Raw genomic sequence first — 19,192 nt, forward strand, 5'->3', positions numbered from 1 at the left:
CATAGGTGATTTCGAAAGGCGTGTCTTCGTTGATGTTGTTCCAGCTGTGTGGGTACTGTATTTCCACTAACCCGACCTCCCAGGCCCCCGGGAGATCCAAGGGTTTAATTAGTTGTACAGTAAAGTTCGAGTTGGTGTTTTGGGGAAAAACCCCAGAGCTGCCGTTGCTAGGTAAAGTAACGTAAAAGCCTCCATCGCTCATTTTCTTTCCCCCCTCCCACTCTTTTACAGGTGTCTAAACATCGCAGAGTTGAGAAGCTTCCACCCAGCTGTTAAACTTCGTGGGCCACCCCAACCATTTCACCAACAGCTGCTTTTTTCTCCTTTTTCCATTCACCGCTAGAACTTTTTCAATCCTGTAAACCCTGTCCCGTTTGGGGTTCACTTTTTGTAATTCTTCAGGGTAAAAAGATCCAACAACTGCCTCACCCGCATAATCTTTTAATCGATATACGAGCCTCTGTCCCCTCGTTAAGGCTTCAGCCACTATGAATATCTCATCGGTAAACGTTTGTTCATAACCTTTTTCAAAAGCACCTTTGGTTTTAGATAGTCTCATGTGATCGCCCTTTCTAAAAGTGGCAACAACTGGTTTTACTTCTAAACCGTCTCCGTATACCGTTTTCCATACTTTCAGAGAATTTGAGGGGTTCACGTTGACGGGTCTGGCACGTATGGTTCTGTGAAAGCTCCGGTTTTAACTCTTTATAAACTCGGGTAACGCTTCGATGTAGCGAAAGGTGTTGCGGTAGGTAAAATATCTCCACTTCCTAGATTTTAAAGTTCTGTTAAATCGCTCCACAACCCCAGTTTTGACTTCGTTATTAGTAACAAAATGGCAAACGCCGTGCTGCTTTAACAACCTGCTTAAAGGTTTGTTTAAAAATTCTTTTCCCTGATCGGTTTGTAATTTCTGAGGCACGCGCCCTTGGCTAAAAATAGCTTTAAAGGCCTCGGCCACTTCGCCACCAGTCTTCTTTTTGAGGCCTAAGGCCCATTCGTATTTGGATAAAATGTCTATCACTATTAAGATGTACTTAAAACCGCTGTTGTGTTTGGCAAACTTTTGCATATCCACCAAATCTGCTTGCCACTGCGCGTCCACGTCGGAAACGACCGTCTTGTTTCTTTTAAAACGTATTTGGGCCGGTTTGTGTAAAGCGTAAGCATCCTGGTCCGAAAGCCAGGCTTTTACCGCACCCCTGCTCAAAGTTTTACTATGCTTTTTGGCCACTTGAAAAAGAGAGTTCACCCCTCCAAAGCTCCCAATTTCCCCAGGGGTGTAATATATTTGCTTTAAAAGAGCCGCCTTCGTTGACATGGCTGTCGCGCGTAACACAAGTATGAAAAGACACAGTTATGCTGACAATCTTTATTAACAGCCTGGTTTAACACACCCCCCTTTTTACAGCTGCTTCCCTCTCAGATTGGTGTAACACACGTGCAAAAACAGCTGACGCATGGTTGATTTACTCCCTCAGGACTATCGATGTGTATGTTCTCAAAGGCCTGTAAAAAGGCATCGTCAACCTGTCGAGAGATTTTTCAAAAAAAGAAATAGCTGTAAGTCTCTACGGCTTGGCTTTGGCTTTTTAGATTTACAGTACCGGCTCGGTTACTAACCCCCACTCCCCCCACCACACCCCCCCCAACCCTGCTCGGTCCTTTACCTGCGGCTCGTTTCTTCCTTCGGCCTGCCCCGCCGGCGCCTCCCGCAATCCGCCTTCTTCCATGGGCACGGACGCATCAGTCTGGTCTGAGAACAAGGCAGACCCATCAAAGGGGAGGTCCTGGATGGAGTTGGAGCTCCTGCGACAGCCCCGAGGATTGGAGCCATGAGCACCTGCACATGCAGACGGCGGAGGCTATGGCTCTGCCTGCCAAATCAGCCGCATCCAAGGATGCCTGGAGCACTGCTCTAACCACTGTGGTACCTTCTTTCACAATGGTGTTAAAGTCCAGCACCTGGTCCTGGGGCAGAGTGTCCACAAAGCATTTCAGTGAGTCCCAGAGGTTAAAATTGTACCTGCCCAGGAGAGCCAACTGATTGGCAGTCCTAAACTATAGGCTTGTCGTTGAATAAATCTTTCTCCCGAACAGGTCTAGCTTTTTATTATCTTTATTTTTCGGTGTAGAACTGGGCTGCCCCAGTCTACCTCTCTGGTTGGCCACATCTACCACCGGGGTCCCCCGGAAGGGGTGGGTAAACAGGTAATCAAACCCCCTGCCCGGGACATAATATTTTTTCTCGATCCCTTTACATGTCGGGGCCACCGATGAAGGAGTCTGCCACAAGGCCTTCACCATTTTCAGAACCCCTTCATGTACTGGTAGGGCTATCTGAGCTGGGGCAACCGCTGCCAGGATGTTAAACAAACTGTCCGATGCCTCTTTTAGCTCCTCTACCTCCAGGCCCAAGTTGGAAGCCACCCAGCTCCTGGTGTGCCCTAAAATCATTCAGGGGCGCTGAGTGATCCTGGGAGACCCGGGGAGGAGAAGGAGGAGGATTGGAGGGGCGCAACAGGAGGTGGCACCCCTTCCCTCTGACGAGAGGTCCCCACAGAAAGCAATATCTGTGGGTCCGAATCATCCTCCGAGGGCGAATAACGGCGCTTCTCCGGCACTGGTGGCATTGACTACATGCCCGGGGACTTGATGGACTGGAATGTCTGGAGTGTCATCTAGGTACTGAGGACTTGCGGCGCTGCTTGTCTCTTGGTGCCAAGTCAGTCTCCGGCAATCGGGTTCAGCACCGCCTCAGTGCAGGCGAACTCCTCGGGGCTGAGTCAGTCTCTGGCAACCGGGTTCGACGCTGCCTTGGTGCAGGCGAACTCTTTGGGGCTGGAGAGTGGGAACAGTGCCCCGTGGGCAACCCTGACCAGTGCTGCCTCCTGGGGTGAACTTCGACCAGTGCCGGAGATCATGACCAGCATCAGGAGGGCAACTTCATTCCCTGCATCAATATAGGGTGCTTCAGCAACTGCAACCTGGAGCGACTTCTAGGGGAACGGTGCCATGCTGACTGCTTCACTGTAGGCAACGGGCCTGATGGAGATCTTCCTCCCCGCACTGATGAAGATCTTCCTCCCCACACTGATGATCTCCTGAGCCACTTAGGGGGTCCCAGCATGGGCTTCCCCTGTGATGTCGGACCCTTCTCTCTTGCTGGAGATAGGGGTGCGGGTGGCCTGGGCAAGGCCAGCAACACTCTTGCCACCTGAAAGGCCTTTGGTGTCGGCGGCGCCAGTAGATGCAGAGGGGCCCCCCAATCTCAGGAGTCAGAGTAGCTCCCTGGCTGGAGACGCTGGATCTGGCGAGTGGTCTCCACAGTCCAGCTCTGCTGTGGTCCAGTGCTCGACCCCGCCTGCTTAGACGGTGCGGAGGAGTGTCCACGCTCCAGTGCTGCTTCTGCCTCTGCTGTACCGGAGATGCGGCCTGGTGCCGAAGCAGGACCGGTACCAATGGTGCACTCACTGATGCCACGCTCGGTACCAAGGCGGAGAGGACCGGCTCAGAGGCCGGTCAAAGTGCTGCCTCCATGAGCAAGGCTTTCAGGCGCATTTCTCTGTCTTTCTGAGTCCAGGGTCTGAAAGCCTTGCAGACTTTGTACTTCTCCTTACAATGGGCTTCCCCCAGGCACTTCAGGCATCTATCGTGGGGGTCACTTAGCGGGAAAGCTTTCCTGCAGGAGGCACATGGTTTGAAGCCCAGTGACCAGGGCATACCCCGCTCCCAGCAAAGTCCCAGCCGGGACTACCCACCACAATCAACAGTACTTAACATATCTACCTAATTAGCACAAGCAATTACTATTGAAAACAAGAGGAACTGAGCACTCGCAATGCAAACAAAGGCAGTTCCAGCAACCGTAACAGGTGGAAAGAAGGAATTGAGGAGGCGTAGGGCCGGCAGTGCCTCATATACCGCGGCATATGCATGGGGTTCCAGGGAATGCTGAAGCCAGCCCTCCGGGGTCTGCTAAGGGGAAAAAAGTTCCGGTAACCATGCACGGATGAGTGCACACCCCTATAATGGAATGGACATGAACAAGCCCTCTAAGAACTCCCCTTTTAGAAAGTTTGGTTGCTATATATTAAGCAGTATATCTATAAACCAAACAACCAATATGAAACAAGTTTTTTGGATTGTTTTATTTCTAAGAGAAGAAATTACAAAGTTTATCAAACAAAAGTCTTCTTTAAAATCCAAAGAAAGCTTAAAATCCTGAGAATCTTATCAAACTATACTTAGCGCCAGCTTTAAATGTACACTTTATTTCTGTGGCGCAGCAGTGATATTTGTAGTTATTTCATCACAAGCATGTCAGCCCTTGGAAACTTGCAAGTAGCACCCCAGTTTCCTTTCTTTATTTAAAAAAGGAGCCATCTGAATTTAAAAGTATCTTCAAACTATAGTGATCTTACCCTTCACCTGAGAAACTCCCTATTCATGAATAAGCCTGTGATTTGAAATCATCCCAATGGTGAAAATGGAAGATAGCAAGTAATAAAAATAACATACAACTTGAAGACAGTCTATTATTCTAATATTTCACCTTGATTCTTTCACAAATAAAAATTCATAAAAATTGTCACTGATGTCCATTTAGAAAACACAACGTATTAGCACTGGAACGGTGGCTCTGAAGCACAGAGTAAGTGCACCATTAAAATAAACTTCATTGGATTATAACATACTCTATCAGCTACCATTAGGAAGGTTAGAAAAAACAAGCCATCATAAATTCTCCATTTTCCAAAGATCACGATAGCCTGATACATTTGCATTGTTGAGGCATAATTTAATATTGCATAGTTCTATGCTGATCATTTCCCATAGTTTGCATTGTTGGTGCAAATGGATATATTATTCTTAAAATAAACTTGCATTGTTGCTGCAGTAAATCCCATAAAAAAAGGATAGGTTTTGCATTAGTTCAGCTTATTGTCTATCCTGAACTATCATTAAGTGTTTTACATAGAGTTCATCACCCCTCTTGACTAGCATTTCATTCACCAAGTGCTAGATACAATAATGCACAATATGTGAAGGCACTATAACATTACTATCAACTCTACAGCTGGGCTGTGGCCGTTAGCTGTATCATGTCCTGAAGAGACTGGAAAAAGTTCTTACACAGCATTTCGGCATCGGTCTCTGGGCATGATTTCCAGGAAGTGCAGGCCACAACAATCCTGTCAGTATAAAGGTTAACAAATTATTTTAGATCGTAAACATTAAGGCCCCCTACCCCCTCACCAAAACTGTCACAAAATGTAAAATTATTGGCTCAAATTTTGAAATCTGGGTGTCTGTTGTCTTGATTTTCAAAGAAGCTAAGCATCCAGAGCTCCCATTGACTTCAGTAGGAGATGTAGCTACTCAGCAATTCTGAATATCAGATCATGGTGGTTTAGGTGCCTAAATGGATTTAGATACCTAATTTTAGTCACTTACATTTGAAAGTGTTATCCAGAATCTTCCTTTACCGTAACTAGCTTTAAGATTATGGATATTCTCTCTCCTTCCCTCCTTCTAGTTGTGAATTGCCTTTACCTTTATGACATTGATATAATTGGGTATCATAATAATAGGGAAGAAATTCAGATAACAGCTTTACAGTTTTGTTCCGAGTGATGCCAGGCCCAAGAAGGTGAGAATATATCCTTACCTGTCATCTCTGATTCTATAGAAAAAGCCATAGCCATGATGTATCATGGGGACCACAGCTCCACCGATTTTAGTGTAGCCAACCAGACTAGTTGAAAGCACAAAATTTCCACCTCCCCCACTGTGAAGTAAAAAAAGCAAACAGTTTGATTTAAATTAGTATTAAAAAGTGGAGCTATGAAATACAAATTATTTTACTCTTGGGATCAAGAGATTGACAAGCTGAAGACAAATGTGATAAACCCATCAATGTCAAGGGGTTTGATTTGCATATAGAAGACTAATAATGACCTTATAGTGAAAGCAGGGTCTGTGAAGAGTTCTGGCACAGGGAGTCCTTCCTCTTTTGCTATGAGAAGGAGACCCAGAAGATGACGGTCAAATCCTGTCAAAAAAACAAGAAATCTCATCACTGAGAGAAATTTCCAGTTCTTCCTGATCTGGACAGTAGGAATTTCAAATGCCAGACCCAGAACAGATTATGGGAAAGCCCTAAAAAGAAAGAGGAATCAGACTGCAGCACACTGATGCCATCTCCAAAACGTGGTGTCCAAAGAGGCCTTTGTATTCAGCTTACAATGGAGATAAAATACAAAGAGACTATCTCAGAATTAGCCCCCTCTAGCCCCAGTGAGAAACATCTCCCCTTTCATGCTAGGAGCAACCAAAATCCTCTTGGAATGGGACCAAATGATCAAGGGCACAGACATGCTTTTCCTCACATGTCCTGTTCTGACATTCCCTTCATCCATCTAGCAATGGATGCTTTGAAGGGCACAGCTCTCTACTTGAGTTCACCATACAGGATGAAAAGACTATCAAGATCCCTTAAACTTGGCTATTGAAAGGTTGTGTCTAGAAAGGATGATGGATATTTCAGACTAAGCAGAAACTAATGTGCTGCACACACCTCAGAAATCTACTTTGGGTTCCTGCTACAAAGTCTGTGTGGCTTTTTAGGCCCGGTGCCTGGCTAAAAATTATTGCTGCTGAGCATGTAGCCACTTAAGCTAGCCAGTTGGAAATGGTGAGGAGAGTTGCCTAAACCCCGTACCTAACCCGGGGCTAGCACCACCAGCTCCTGCTCTTTTGTGTGGGGATTGAGCTGATGGCCATGCTCTAAGGTGGCATCTGAGTGTGTACTGTATCGGGCAATACAGGTGAGCTAGTCTGGGGATACAGATAGTTTGAGGATCCCACCGGGGCTTAGGTGTTAAGCAGGCTGATGCATCAGGATTTAGGCATGTGTGCATGCCCAGCAGTGGATTTTTAGGCATCCAGTGGAATTTGCCAGAGAACTTAGGCACCTACAGGGTTAGGCAGCAGCTGAGCTGGGTTTTGAGCATCTAAATTTTGGATTTAGGCATCTAAGTGGCAGTTAGGTGCTGTCCTTTTGTGGGTCTAGCCCCAAGGGTCTAGAGTCATTTAAGCCCCAAGGGACAAGGTTAGGCCCCTTGCTTTCCAACCCCAGTGCACCACTCTCACCTGCAGAGAGAAGAGAGGCAATAAGAGAAGAGAGGACATAAGCTAGAAGGAATGCCTAGGGATATAAGAAGGCAAGGGCCCTCAACAGAAATTCATTATATTTCATTTCCCCTGGGTAGTTTGAGATTATCCAGCCTGACCTAGTAGGAAGCCAAAGAAATCACATTAGCATGAAGTAAAACTCCTTTTTCAGATATAAGAGAAAATTAGTGGTTAGAAAGAAAATACCTTTTCCATTCTCGCACTCTTTCATCATCTTGTTGTGCTTTGCAAATGCCTTTAGCATCTGTTGCTTCCGTTTATGAGACTGTGTTAAATAAGAAAAACAAAACCAAACCAGTTGAATATTACACCAAGAGACACAGATAAGCAAGTTCCTTCCTTCTACAAGCTTTAGAGCTTAAGAAGAGACAAACATTTAGGAGCATGGAAAAACTACATTTGTGCCTTATGTCTCTCGTTTCCTCAAATTCCTTGTGATCTATTTTTTTCCTGAACCCTGTTTCTTGCATAATGAATTCTTAATAATTTGTTTCCTCGGTCTTAGCCAGTCATCTTCTGTGCAGAAGTGTTTTCTAAATCTTATGCTCTTTCCCTCTCTTTTTTTCCCAACTAATGACAGAAACTGAAGGAATGGAAAATGGTCACTTTAAACTAAAGAGATTATGTACAGTGGCTTTCTACACTCACCTTTATTTGAAAAACATCAGACAGTAGCACACGATTGCATTTCCACAGGCATGAAACTGCATGTGGAAGTTGCAGAAATGAAAAGAGAAAGCCATATGGAAATAGTGAAGTGTCACACTTCATTGCTCTTAAATTTAAACACATGTAGCAGCTAGACGCACAAGGGGGACTTAAGCATCAAAAGTGTCAGGCCACTAGCATTCAGAAAACCATTGTTCAGCTGCCACCTAATCAATAAGCATCTAAGTTTCTGCTGGTAAAGTCCTCATGATGGAGGGATAGCCTGGCCAAACCTGAATGGTGCTGTGACTCATGCACCAGGCTGCAATGCCTGGAGGGTGGAGCCAGACCCATCTGTGGGACAGGAGCCAAGTTGCCACTGCAAGGTAAATGCTTAGTCTCCAACTCCTCACAACCACCACTGGTTATGTTTTTGGAAGGGGGGGAGCCTTCAGTTTCAGATTTTGCCTTGGGCTCCCAACACCTCTGTATGGCCCTGCCCATCTCGTCCACGGGCCCAATTCCATAAGCATGCTCTTGAGACCACCTTAAAGCACACGTACCAAAGCTGAACAAATGGCAATGATGATGCCCCACGTTCACCCCATAGTTAACGTACTCATTCAGCACATGGGAAACTTGGGTTCAAATCCCAACTCTAACTAATTCAGAACAGGGCTTTGAACCCAGTTTTCCCATGTGAGTGCCCTAACCACTGGGAGGTGGTTGCTCTCAATTTCTGCTGTTGAAGCTGTTCCATTACCACTGGGCCTGAGAGACAGAATGATTCTACAGCCTGGTGGGTCCAGGTTCCAGTCTCTGCTCCACTGAATATTTAAGTCTTTCATACAAAGTGGAATAGCTTCAGTAGGTAACAGAGAGCCATAGCCCAGTGTGACAGGTACTCATCTAGGAGGCAGGAAAACTGGGTTCAAGTCTGTGCTCCAAGTCAGACAGAGCAGGGATTCAAATCCACATCCTGGGTAGTGCTTTAACCATTGGGCATGGGAGGGCACCTGTTCTTCAGAAAGGGCTGATATGGTGTAGGTATCTAACTCCAGAAGAGGGTTCCTAGCTGTGAATCTCAAGCACAGACTGGCACATAATGGAGTGATGTGTATTGCAATGCTCTAGTCCCCCTTGTGAATCTAGCCCAGAGATGCCTCTGTCCAGGTTAGTGAGACACTGAAAAGAGCTGCCATAAAGCTGAGTGAAAGAGATTAGAAGAAGAGAAGATTGAGCTTTTAAATGGATGAGCACTGGGGAAATCATCATCTTAATTACATTATTAAGGCTTCTCAAATAGGCTGGATCACTGGTAGGTCCCAACTCAATCTGCCCAGTCAACGTTCTGTTAACTTCAATGGAGGGTCAGATTGCAGAATCCAGGCCTAAGATGTTTTGGTTAATAATGAGCAAATACAAAAATGTAATAAAATACAGGGGGCAAAAGACAACAGCATTAGTAGAAGGAATGTACTTTGAAAGAAAAACAAAGAGGAGTAAGAACAAATAGCTAGAGGTTTTACAAGTGTTTTAAGAAGGAACATTATCAAATTATATCAGAGGACAGAAAAATAAGAGAACCAATGGGCTCATTAACACAGAGCAAAGCACGGATAACCTGGTTATTGAAAAATAATGATTTATTTCCATCAGCAGAATATTGGCAATGCATCCATGACTGATATATTTGTGAGTACTAATGAGGACAAACTAGGGAAAAAAGGAGTTTATTTAAACAGTGGAAACACTATTTAGCTGTCATGTAAAATGAGGGTTACTTTTGTGGATGATATGAAATTAGGGGTAAATCAAGGAACTGGAACTATTCAGTTATTTTTTAGGAAGTCTTCTGATATAAGACAAGTGCCATGTGACTGAAAAACAGCTAATTTATAGCTCAAATATTTGTAAGATAGAGTTCTAGGAAAGAGGCTGAAAATGACAGAGCAGGACATTTAACAACTATATAAAGAAAAGCTGGAAATAATACTTTAAAAATTCATTTGGAAAAGTACAGTCAGGGCCGTCCCTAGGTGGGTGTGGGGCCCAGGGCAGAGGAGACTACTGCTGGGCTGGGACCCCAGGACGCAGACAAGCCACAGGCAGCTGCCACCCGGCTTCAAGCTGAGGCACAGGAGGCTTCCACCCAGCTGTGAGCCCAGCTCATGGGGCATAGGAGGCTGCCACCAGGCTGGAATCCTGGGATTCTGGCAAATCGCAGGCGGCTGTCACCCGGCTTTGAGCCTGATTCACGGGGCACAGAAGGCTGCTGCTGGGCTACCAGCTGGGACATTGATGGCTGCCGCCTGCCTCCCAGCTGGAAGCTATAACCTGGTGGGACGCTGGTGGCTGCCTCCTGCCTGCCCGGGATGTGAGCTGGGGCTGCCAACTGCTGCCCACCTCTCAGCTGGGACCCGGCGGGGAAGAGGAGGAGGCGGACATGTAGGCGGCTGCCACCCTTTTCTTAGCTGGGAGCTGGGACCGGGCAGCACATGGGCAGCTGCCCCCCAGAACACGTGGGCTTGTGGGACCGAGGGACCAGCATGGGGACCCCCAAAGCGCAGGGTCCGGGGCAGTTGCCCCAATTCGCCATACTCTGAGGATGGGTACAGTTGAGAAGGAGTGAGACTGCATGGATTTATGAGAGGAGAATAACTTCAGACTAATTCAATTACTTTTCTAACAACAATTGGTTTAGACAGATGAGAAATTTGGGTCAATATACTAGGACTTTCTGAAAGCTTTTGACAATGTGATTTATTGAGTATTGCAAAAACACTTTAAACACTTTGTCTAATTGTTGTGGTAAGTACTCCAACTAGAATTCTCTGGTCTTTATTTGTTCTCTCTAATGCAGAGTTGCCCATTTGTAAGAACTGTTTCCCCAGCATGCATTTTCTGGACCTGGCCTTTTAAATTTGGTGGAGGAAAACAGCTGTAGCTCTGAAGGGGTTATTTTGCAAATGGCTGCTGTAGCTTTCTGTCACTGAGTTGGTAAGTACATGTTATTTTTTTTACCCCCCCTCCATTTCTTTTTCTTATTGCACTTCTCATGGGTTGGATAATAAGTGTAAGGATAGGTTTAAGCCAGCCAGCCTTGGTCAGGGTCAGGAAGCTATTTTTTATTGATCATGCTCCTTCTCCTTCCTCTGCATGGTGATAGGTTTGTTTGTTTGTCCAGGAGTGTTGTTGCCCACCATCATGGTTTTAAAAGTATAAGAGTTTGGTGATTATATTTAACCATAGATTTTCAAGAGAGATAAGTCCTATTAGTTAGCCTATTCTCTGCCAATGTAAGCAGAAATATAGGTTAGAGATGACACAGTTGTCAGCAAACTGCCCCAGACACTAAGCCCAAGATCTGCTCCTGCTCCTAGACTACATTCCATCTATTTATTTATGAAGAACCTTTGATGAAAAATGGTGGATAATGGTAACAGAAGAACACAAACTGAAACAATCTAACTAGTGGGTTCTTAGCAAGAACAAACTATTAAGCTTAAAAGGAAAAGAAAAGAGATGAGACAGCCAGGCCCTGTTTTTGCAAAGCTCTTAAGCACATACCTAACTTTTAAGCACCTACTTAAGCACACCCTATTCAGCAAAGCAGATAAAGCATGTGCTTCAAGTCCTATAGAGTTCATCAGAAGCAACAACATTAAGAAATGAAAGGGACAGCAGCTGGGATGAAATTTTAAATGATGAAGGGAATTAGAAAAATAGAGAGGAAGATAAAGCCTAAGGGATCAGTGCTAGAAACAACAATGTTCAATATTAATTGGCTATATGAGACTGACAGTAAGAAGATAAATGAAGACAGCAAACAGAAAAGCAGGGAGGAAGATAAGTATACTAGGGGAAGACAGATTTGAGTGATGGTATTAAATGTGAGAGTTTTAAAGCAGCAGTGCACAAATTAATAAGAAGCCAGTGAAGTGAAGAGGAGAGAATAAATAAAGAGAGTAAGGCAAAACATCAATCAGACCTGGTTTGGTAGCATACTGCTGTGTAAGCCCAGTATCCAAGATGAAGAACATGCACAGAAGCTTTGGATTTTCTCTAAGAAGATATGTAAACATGTACTGCAAGATCCTTCCCCTGCCCATCTCCTCAGGCTCCCAGACAGGTGCAGTGGGAAAAGCAGGGGAAGAAGCTTTCAGCAGCAGCCATCGCCTGGGGAGAGAGAGAAGGGCAGGTTCTGCTGGTAAGTTAAACATTTTGAAGCTTGGGGATGGGGAAGGAGAAAGAGGTCAGCTCCCCAGCCAAGTATTCAGGAAATGAAAAGGCTCTTAGACTTTAAAATCAGTCTTCCTGTCAGCAACTTCCCCATGCAGATTTCACACATACAGACATGAGCATACGCCTCCCAGACTCCATGCCTCATAGCAATTGGTCTGCCACTGGCACAGCACTGACCACGCTTCAAAAAAAATCAAAGCAAATGAACTTTTGTATGTTGTTAGAAAGGAATTGGAAGGGGGAAGGTGTATGTATGGGGAGCGTACAACGTAAGGTAGAGTTAAAAACAAAAATAAAAATGACAATTAAAAAAGAGCAGAGTCATATACTGCAGTTCACCAAAGATAGCAATATGCTGAGAGCCAGCCCTGGGATAACACCTACACTTTAATAACCCTAGTTGAAGATGACTTCTCCAGTTACTGACACAATTAATGGCATATTCTCTTATCTAAAGTAGATCAGGTGGCAGATTTTTTAAAATACATTACAGCTAAAGCAGATTTGCAGCACTTACACTGCAAGATGGATCCAGCATGGATTTGCACCACTCCACCGCTTCCACCGTACATGGTCTCATAGTTTCTGTGCGTCCGTGGTAGAAACGCCTGGTCATAGCAGTTTCATAACAGCAGCCTGGGCTAAGAAGAAAAATTAGGACAGTGTGTCTCACTACAATAACAAATCCTTTCTCCTCTCTAAAGAAAAAATGTCATAAAAAGATATTCTATTCATTACATTCACTTACAAGCAAGCGTAAGCCACTCATTTTCTTCTAAGTGTCTGAAATATAATACAGACTACTCAAGCATAAGAGTTTTCAAGAGCCAAATTAAGATTGAGAAAATTCAGGTGCCTTTATAAAGCCATAAAATCTTTGGACTATTTCAAGAGCTTTTTTTTTTTTTTTTCCCTCCCCAAATTCTAAGGCTACCATTCGCCCATCTGTAGATGAGTGCAAAATAGGCAAGCTTCAATTTCCTATGTATTCTTCCATCAAGGTTAAGGTAGAGAAGAATTTTGACTCTCACAAGACCCACAGATTGGGGGATCCACTAGTAACAAAGCGCATCTACAAACAAGTTTAAGAAGGGTTCTTATCCAATTATTTTTGTTGGGCAATTAATATAACCCAGTGTTCAATGACCTGTGTAAAGAATGTGGTCTTCCTGCAGATGACACCATCAGGCAACTATTTGCCAGCTTTGTGTTGACTCACATTTAAACAATTTTAAATGCTAACTGGATGTTAGTAAAGGCAAGGGTAGAGGAGGGACATAGTCACCATCAAAGAGAGAGTCTCCAATAACTCCTGGCTGGGATTACAAAATAAAACTTTCCTCAGCCACCTGCCCAGTTTTCAAGGACAGGAACTTGGTTGTTCACCTTCTTTTCATTATGCTGCTATAACTTTTACAGGTAGCCTTTGTTGATGATGAGGTTAGGATTACAATAGTGATCCTGCTAAGGCTTTTTACAGGGTTGAGATTTGGAAGAAAGATCTCTATCATTACAGGATGATGTTTATTTATAGGCTACAGATGAGGCTTTCATCTGCACCTGGGCCAAATCCCCTTGTATAGGAGTGACCAATTAATGAGGTATGCTGTGTTGGTCCCAGGATATTGGAGAGACAAGGAGGGCGAGGTAATATCTTTTACTGGACCAACTTCTGTTGGTGAGAGAGAGAAGCTTTCAAGCTTACATAGACCAGAAGAAGAAACCTGTCTGAGTCTGAAAGCTTATGTCTCACCAACAGAAATTGGTCCAATAAAAGATATCACCTCACCCACCTTGTCTCTCAATTAGTGAAGTGTAATAAATATAGATCATTGTGGGGAATGTCCTTGCCTTATCATTTACCCAGTACAGCCCACATGTATGTTTTATGGAATGTTAATAAAGGTCTGGCTGGCTGCCCTCCATATAACAGTACATGTAGTATAGCACCTACCACACTGTGATATAAGGGACTTGCTCCTCCACCTTTTGAAGTCAATGGCAGAAGTCCCACTGACTTCAGTGATAGAGGATCAGGTCCTATATAACTAAATAAAACATTATAATGACTTATTTCTTCATTTTTCTATGACTGCAGCAAGACATACAATGGGATGCAAAGCCCTTTGTATTTGTCCAGTTTTATCAGTTTGTTCAACTATACATTTAAGTGCTAGCCTGGGTAACAAACTTTTCTTACTGTCCATGAAGTTTATAATAGGCCAGCTGGAGGGCAAGCTGAACAAATGTATCAGGATGAAGTCCCTTCTTCTTGGTCAGTGTTTTGCCAAAGGACGTAAAGGCATAATTCACTAGCTGCAAGTCAGATACCTGACAAATAAAGAACTTACATTACCACAGGATAATTCAAGAACTGCTCCAGTCAAAACCTACTTCAGTTCAAATATAATGAACTGTGCATTCACCTCACAAAACAATGGATCAGGTTTACCGCAGTGTTTACCCGTTTACTCCCCTGGGATCAGTAGAGCTATATCAGGGTTAAATCTTGTCCCAGTAGTCTCTTGCATGGAGAAAGGTCAGCTACAAATGTCTAGAAAAAATTAAAGCCTCAGTGGTCACTAAGAAAGACAGAGAAACTCCACCTGTTGAGAATACTGTTCTTTAGCACGTCCAATGTCATTTAGGACTTTCCGGTTCAATGTGAAAATAAGTTCTTCTGGCCATGGGATGTTCCGCACTTTATCCGATCCCTGTTTTGTTTTTTAAATAAAAGAGGAATCAATATCCATAAGAGAGGAAATGTTAATTAATAAAGATGGAAACTTAATGGATATATACCTTCCATCTTCCCTCATTTTCAATAATCTTCTGATCAAGATAAGAGCACAGGACTACCAACACCATGGCATCAAAAGGAGTATGCTAGAACACATGAGACAGTATAGTATGATGGTTGCATAGCTAAAAATTGATGGAGCCTCCTTTTTTTCCACCCCCATTCCTTCTTAATTATGGTGAAACTTTTCCTTTGTGATGTAGAATTCAGTGGTCTCATTAAGAGATTACATTTCTAGCCATTCTACTTGTACAGATAGAGCCTCATACAGTATCCATCCATTCTCTTGACTGCTCTGCAGTCAGATAGACTGGCACAATATGGCACCAGGGTAAAGCACAAATCTGGGCAGAAACAATGTCTTCCTGAGTTTCAGAGCAGTGCTTAGCATGTTTTAGGCACTACAAGCAAATAACAACGTTAATAACTTACAATTTTTTTGCATGATATTTCTCTTCTCTTTGGAACTCCCTACTGATCAAATTTAAGAAACTCCCTCATTAAAATATTTCTGAAAGTAAGATTTTGACATCTAAAATCTTGTTTTAGTCTACATATACACTGCATAATCTCTTCTTTAGAAGTGTACAGCACCTGCCTTCGGATGTTTGCCAGATAAGATGCCCTATAAGTGAAATTGCACTAAAAGGAAAAATATTCAATTGTGGAAGGGGAAAAACTGACAAAGTAGCCCACTGCAAATCTGCTAGTAAAAAGGGAATCGTATTTTACTTACATCACAGTTTGAACCAAATGTTCCATTGGAAAATATTATGCAGTTGTAGGATTTGTCTCCCCAGCGTATGGTTGGATCTCCTGTTAGAGACAACTTGGTGATCTAAATCAAGAATTAATATTGTGGGGTTTAGAAACATTTGATCATGAGCCAGAGTCCTGTCACATTACACTGGAAGAATCTGGATCCTTTTTTAATTAGTACCAACCTCCAACACTTGAAAGCAGCTATTACTTACTGAACTGGACAAGACACAGTCCCTGCCCCAAGTTACTTTTAGATGAGCCACAACTAAGGCGGCTCTCTCCATGACAGCAGACGTGCCAAAAATGGAACATATCTATCCATCTGAAGAAAATCTGTGTGTACAAGCCTGATGTTTGGAGTTTAAAAATAAAGCGCCAGATCCTGTGGAATCTGGGGGGTGGAAAGAGTGTGAAGGTAGATTTACACCACATTTAAACCTCAAGGATCCTAGATTTGGCAGGTACTGGTCCAGTCTTGGCCTTCAACAGGAGGTAATGAATCCTGGCCAAGCCTATTTTCCTGTGCTAGAGGGGCCAGGACACAATGGTGTAAGAGCTGCTAGACCGCTAAGGAAATCTTCAGGCAAATGGTTAAGCTGGCTTTCCAGAATATTTTATACAAACAAATTACATACACGGTTATATCTAAATCAAATAGATGCACAAACAAAAGTTGCTTAAAGAGAGGAGTAAAATTATTTTGAAATCTGTAATTACTGGAGTATAATCCTCAGGGGTTCCATTGGGACTGGAATCATCCAAGGAGATCACAAACAAACTGCTCTGAATTTTTTCCAGTAGAGATAAGTTCTTTGGATCGAGATTAGTTAAATATTCACGGATCTAAAGACAACGAAAAAGTGGTTAGATAATTGAAATATTGCAAATCCAGTCAATCAACATTTTTCTGAAAGACCACTGAAATTTTCCAACCTCTGCCCACTGGGTTCTTTCCCCACTTGTTAAGGCCGCCAGCCCTGGTCCATCAGGTTCATTATGGCACCTCTTTTGGATGTATGCAAGTTGCCTTTAAGAAGATTTTTAAAATTAGTAAAATAGAACGAAGACACTGAGACTGGATTAAAGTTGTTCACTTTAATAAACAAGGAGTCTGGTTAATATTTCTTATTCCATATCTAATCATCAGATTAAGTGAACTTTCAAGAAGTGTGTCATCCCTTAGGGCACATGATAGTTTAAGGCCTTATCTGCACTGGTGACTTGCCCTGATTTCAGCCTCAGGGGACTGCTGCACCAATACAAACCCGTATTTTAGACAAGGAAAACCACAACTTGCACCAGTAACACTCAACCAGTTTCAAACATGGAACATCTCTACTGGTGCAAGTCACACTTTCCATATCCACACTAGCATTTTGCACTGATGCAGTTATATTGATGACTAGCTACCAATAGCTGGAATAAGGGCAAATCTCCAATCCATGCAAGGCCTGAGTATCATAAGAGGGAAGTAGCTGTACTCCATCCCAGCCAGCTGAGATTGAATTATGCTCCAACCTTAAACAATGTAACAATGTTTCTCTTAACCTTTGCTTGCATCAGCACTTCAAAAAACTGTTCATTCAAAGCATTGTACTCTGACAGTTTTGCCTGTTAACATGACTCTGCACATACTGTAATCAGTGTTCTGTCTACCTTGTTACCCCTTTTAAAAAAATCTCTCTGAATTTTTAAGAATTCAGATGCTATTGGTATTTACTATTATTTGGCACTTCCATCTATTAAACACTAATACCGATCAATATTTAAACTTTCATACAGATGCACTCATACATAGCAAGGAAGGTGAATCCGAACTGCAGTACCCGGAGGTAGCATTGAACTAATCTGTGTCTGGCATTTCACATTAGGAACTTGATTTCTATTTGTTCCTTTCTTTAGTGTTTGCTTGATCCACTACAACTCTCAGTAAGTTGTTCCAATAGTTAATTACCCTCACTATTAAAAACTTGTGCCTTGTTTCTAGTCTGAATTTGTATAGGTTTAGCTTGCAGTCATTTGTCTCTAGGTTAAAGAGCCCATTATCAATTTTTGTTCCACATGTAGGTACTTATAGTCTGTGATGAAGTCCCTCTTCAACTTTCTCTTTGTTAATCTAAATAGATTGAGCTCTTAGAGTCTACCCCTTTAAGGCACGTTTTCCAATCTTTTAATCATTCTTTAGTCTCTTTTCTGAAACCTCTCCAATTTATCATCCACATCCTTTTTGAACTGTGGACTCCAGACCTGGACATAGTATTCCAGCAACAGTCACACCGATGCCAAATATAATCTCTCTATTCGTACATCCAAGGATCATATTAACCCTTTTGGCCTTAGCATCACACTGGCAGCTCATGTTATGCACTGTGACTCTGAATTTTTTCAGAATCACCACTTTCCAGGACAGAATCCCTCAACCTGTAAGTATGGTCTACATACTTTGTTTCTAGATATAGAACTTTAAATCTGGCCAGTAGTGACTTGGATAAGGACCCAGGAATGGCTTGGATTGACTTGAGAGGAGTTACTCTAGATCTACACCAGCAGAATTTGGCCTGTAGGATAAACCAGCATGTGTACAGTCTAAATAATATTGCCAGTCTGGAAAGTTAGCATCTTCACCTGCTTTTCTGATTATTCAAAACACTTCTGGGAAGTGTGTAGTGATCATAATAGTAGTAATCAATAATTATTATTGAGAAAATTCAGAAATTTCATGTGCTAAGGGGAAGAATACATATGGCAGCTCCTTGGAGAGAGATCAACTGTTGTGACAGATCATAAATAGCTAGCAGGGTACTCTAACATTGAGGTCTACAATATATGGGGCCAGACTCTTTCTCTTTCTCTCTCTCTCTCTCCACTTCCCCTCCTCCCCAGTACAACTCCTTTGCACTCGCTTAGTGAAACAAAAGTCCAAAAACCAGGCCAGATTTTCCTGGCTCTGGTGTAGGAGTAAGAAATATGGCTGGAGTGCTGCTGTGTTACAGTGATCCCCACCAGGCAGAAAAGGCCACTGAACAAGTTACCAGCCAGTTTACGTTATGGCTCAACCCTGCCTTTGCTCAGTTCAGCGGCAGCAAATCTAGCCAATATATCATTGCCAAGACATGACATCACGTGCACAGCTTTGGTTATGTTTAAAATGTAATCAAGAGGGAGCAGAGGGAAAGTATGGTACTGGGTTTTGCTTGCTCGGCTTTTTGTTAATGATTATGAGGAATATTTCATTGCCACATGGATTGGTTCTCAAAAAAAGATGTCACAGATAATCCTGACACAGTTTCATGCCATGAACCCCAACATGTAATTGATATTTGCTACCTAAACACTTTCATGGAATACTTTTAGCTTCCTACATTTGCTCATTGTTCCAGATGCCTTATTATATTTTGCAGTACTAAGTGCAGGCTCATGTTGCATGCCTATTATAAGATTTCATTCCCCTTCCCAAACACTTAAAATGTATAAGCTGTTCAGCAAAAGTTACTTATTTGCATAGACTATCAAAATGTAATAATGGAGGGAAAATTCCAA

The 19,192-nt window shown here is 43.0% G+C and overlaps 1 protein-coding gene across 4 annotated transcripts in view; it reads right to left on the bottom strand.

Annotated features, from left to right (window-relative positions):
* Positions 1–3,954: 3,954 nt before the first annotated feature.
* Positions 3,955–19,192, bottom strand: part of CROT (carnitine O-octanoyltransferase) — a 35,148-nt gene continuing 19,910 nt past the window's right edge. For 2 of the 4 annotated variants that reach the window (XM_067562266.1, XM_067562267.1), the window contains exons 7-17: positions 16,586–16,679; positions 16,370–16,495; positions 15,627–15,728; positions 14,893–14,976; positions 14,697–14,804; positions 14,291–14,421; positions 12,608–12,731; positions 7,384–7,462; positions 5,962–6,055; positions 5,672–5,791; positions 3,955–5,195 (exon numbers count right to left, since the gene is read on the bottom strand). In XM_067562266.1, coding sequence (XP_067418367.1) covers positions 5,075–5,195; positions 5,672–5,791; positions 5,962–6,055; positions 7,384–7,462; positions 12,608–12,731; positions 14,291–14,421; positions 14,697–14,804; positions 14,893–14,976; positions 15,627–15,728; positions 16,370–16,495; positions 16,586–16,679 — 1,183 coding nt within the window. In that variant the 3' untranslated portion in view covers positions 3,955–5,074. The other 2 variants (XM_067562268.1, XM_067562269.1) reach the window with 2 other exon arrangements.

Source organism: Emydura macquarii, unplaced genomic scaffold (genome assembly GCF_026122565.2).
Source record: "Emydura macquarii macquarii isolate MOO-44397 ecotype Brisbane River unplaced genomic scaffold, CSIRO-AGI_Emac_v2 contig_2422, whole genome shotgun sequence".
NCBI classification, from domain to species: Eukaryota; Metazoa; Chordata; order Testudines; family Chelidae; genus Emydura; species Emydura macquarii.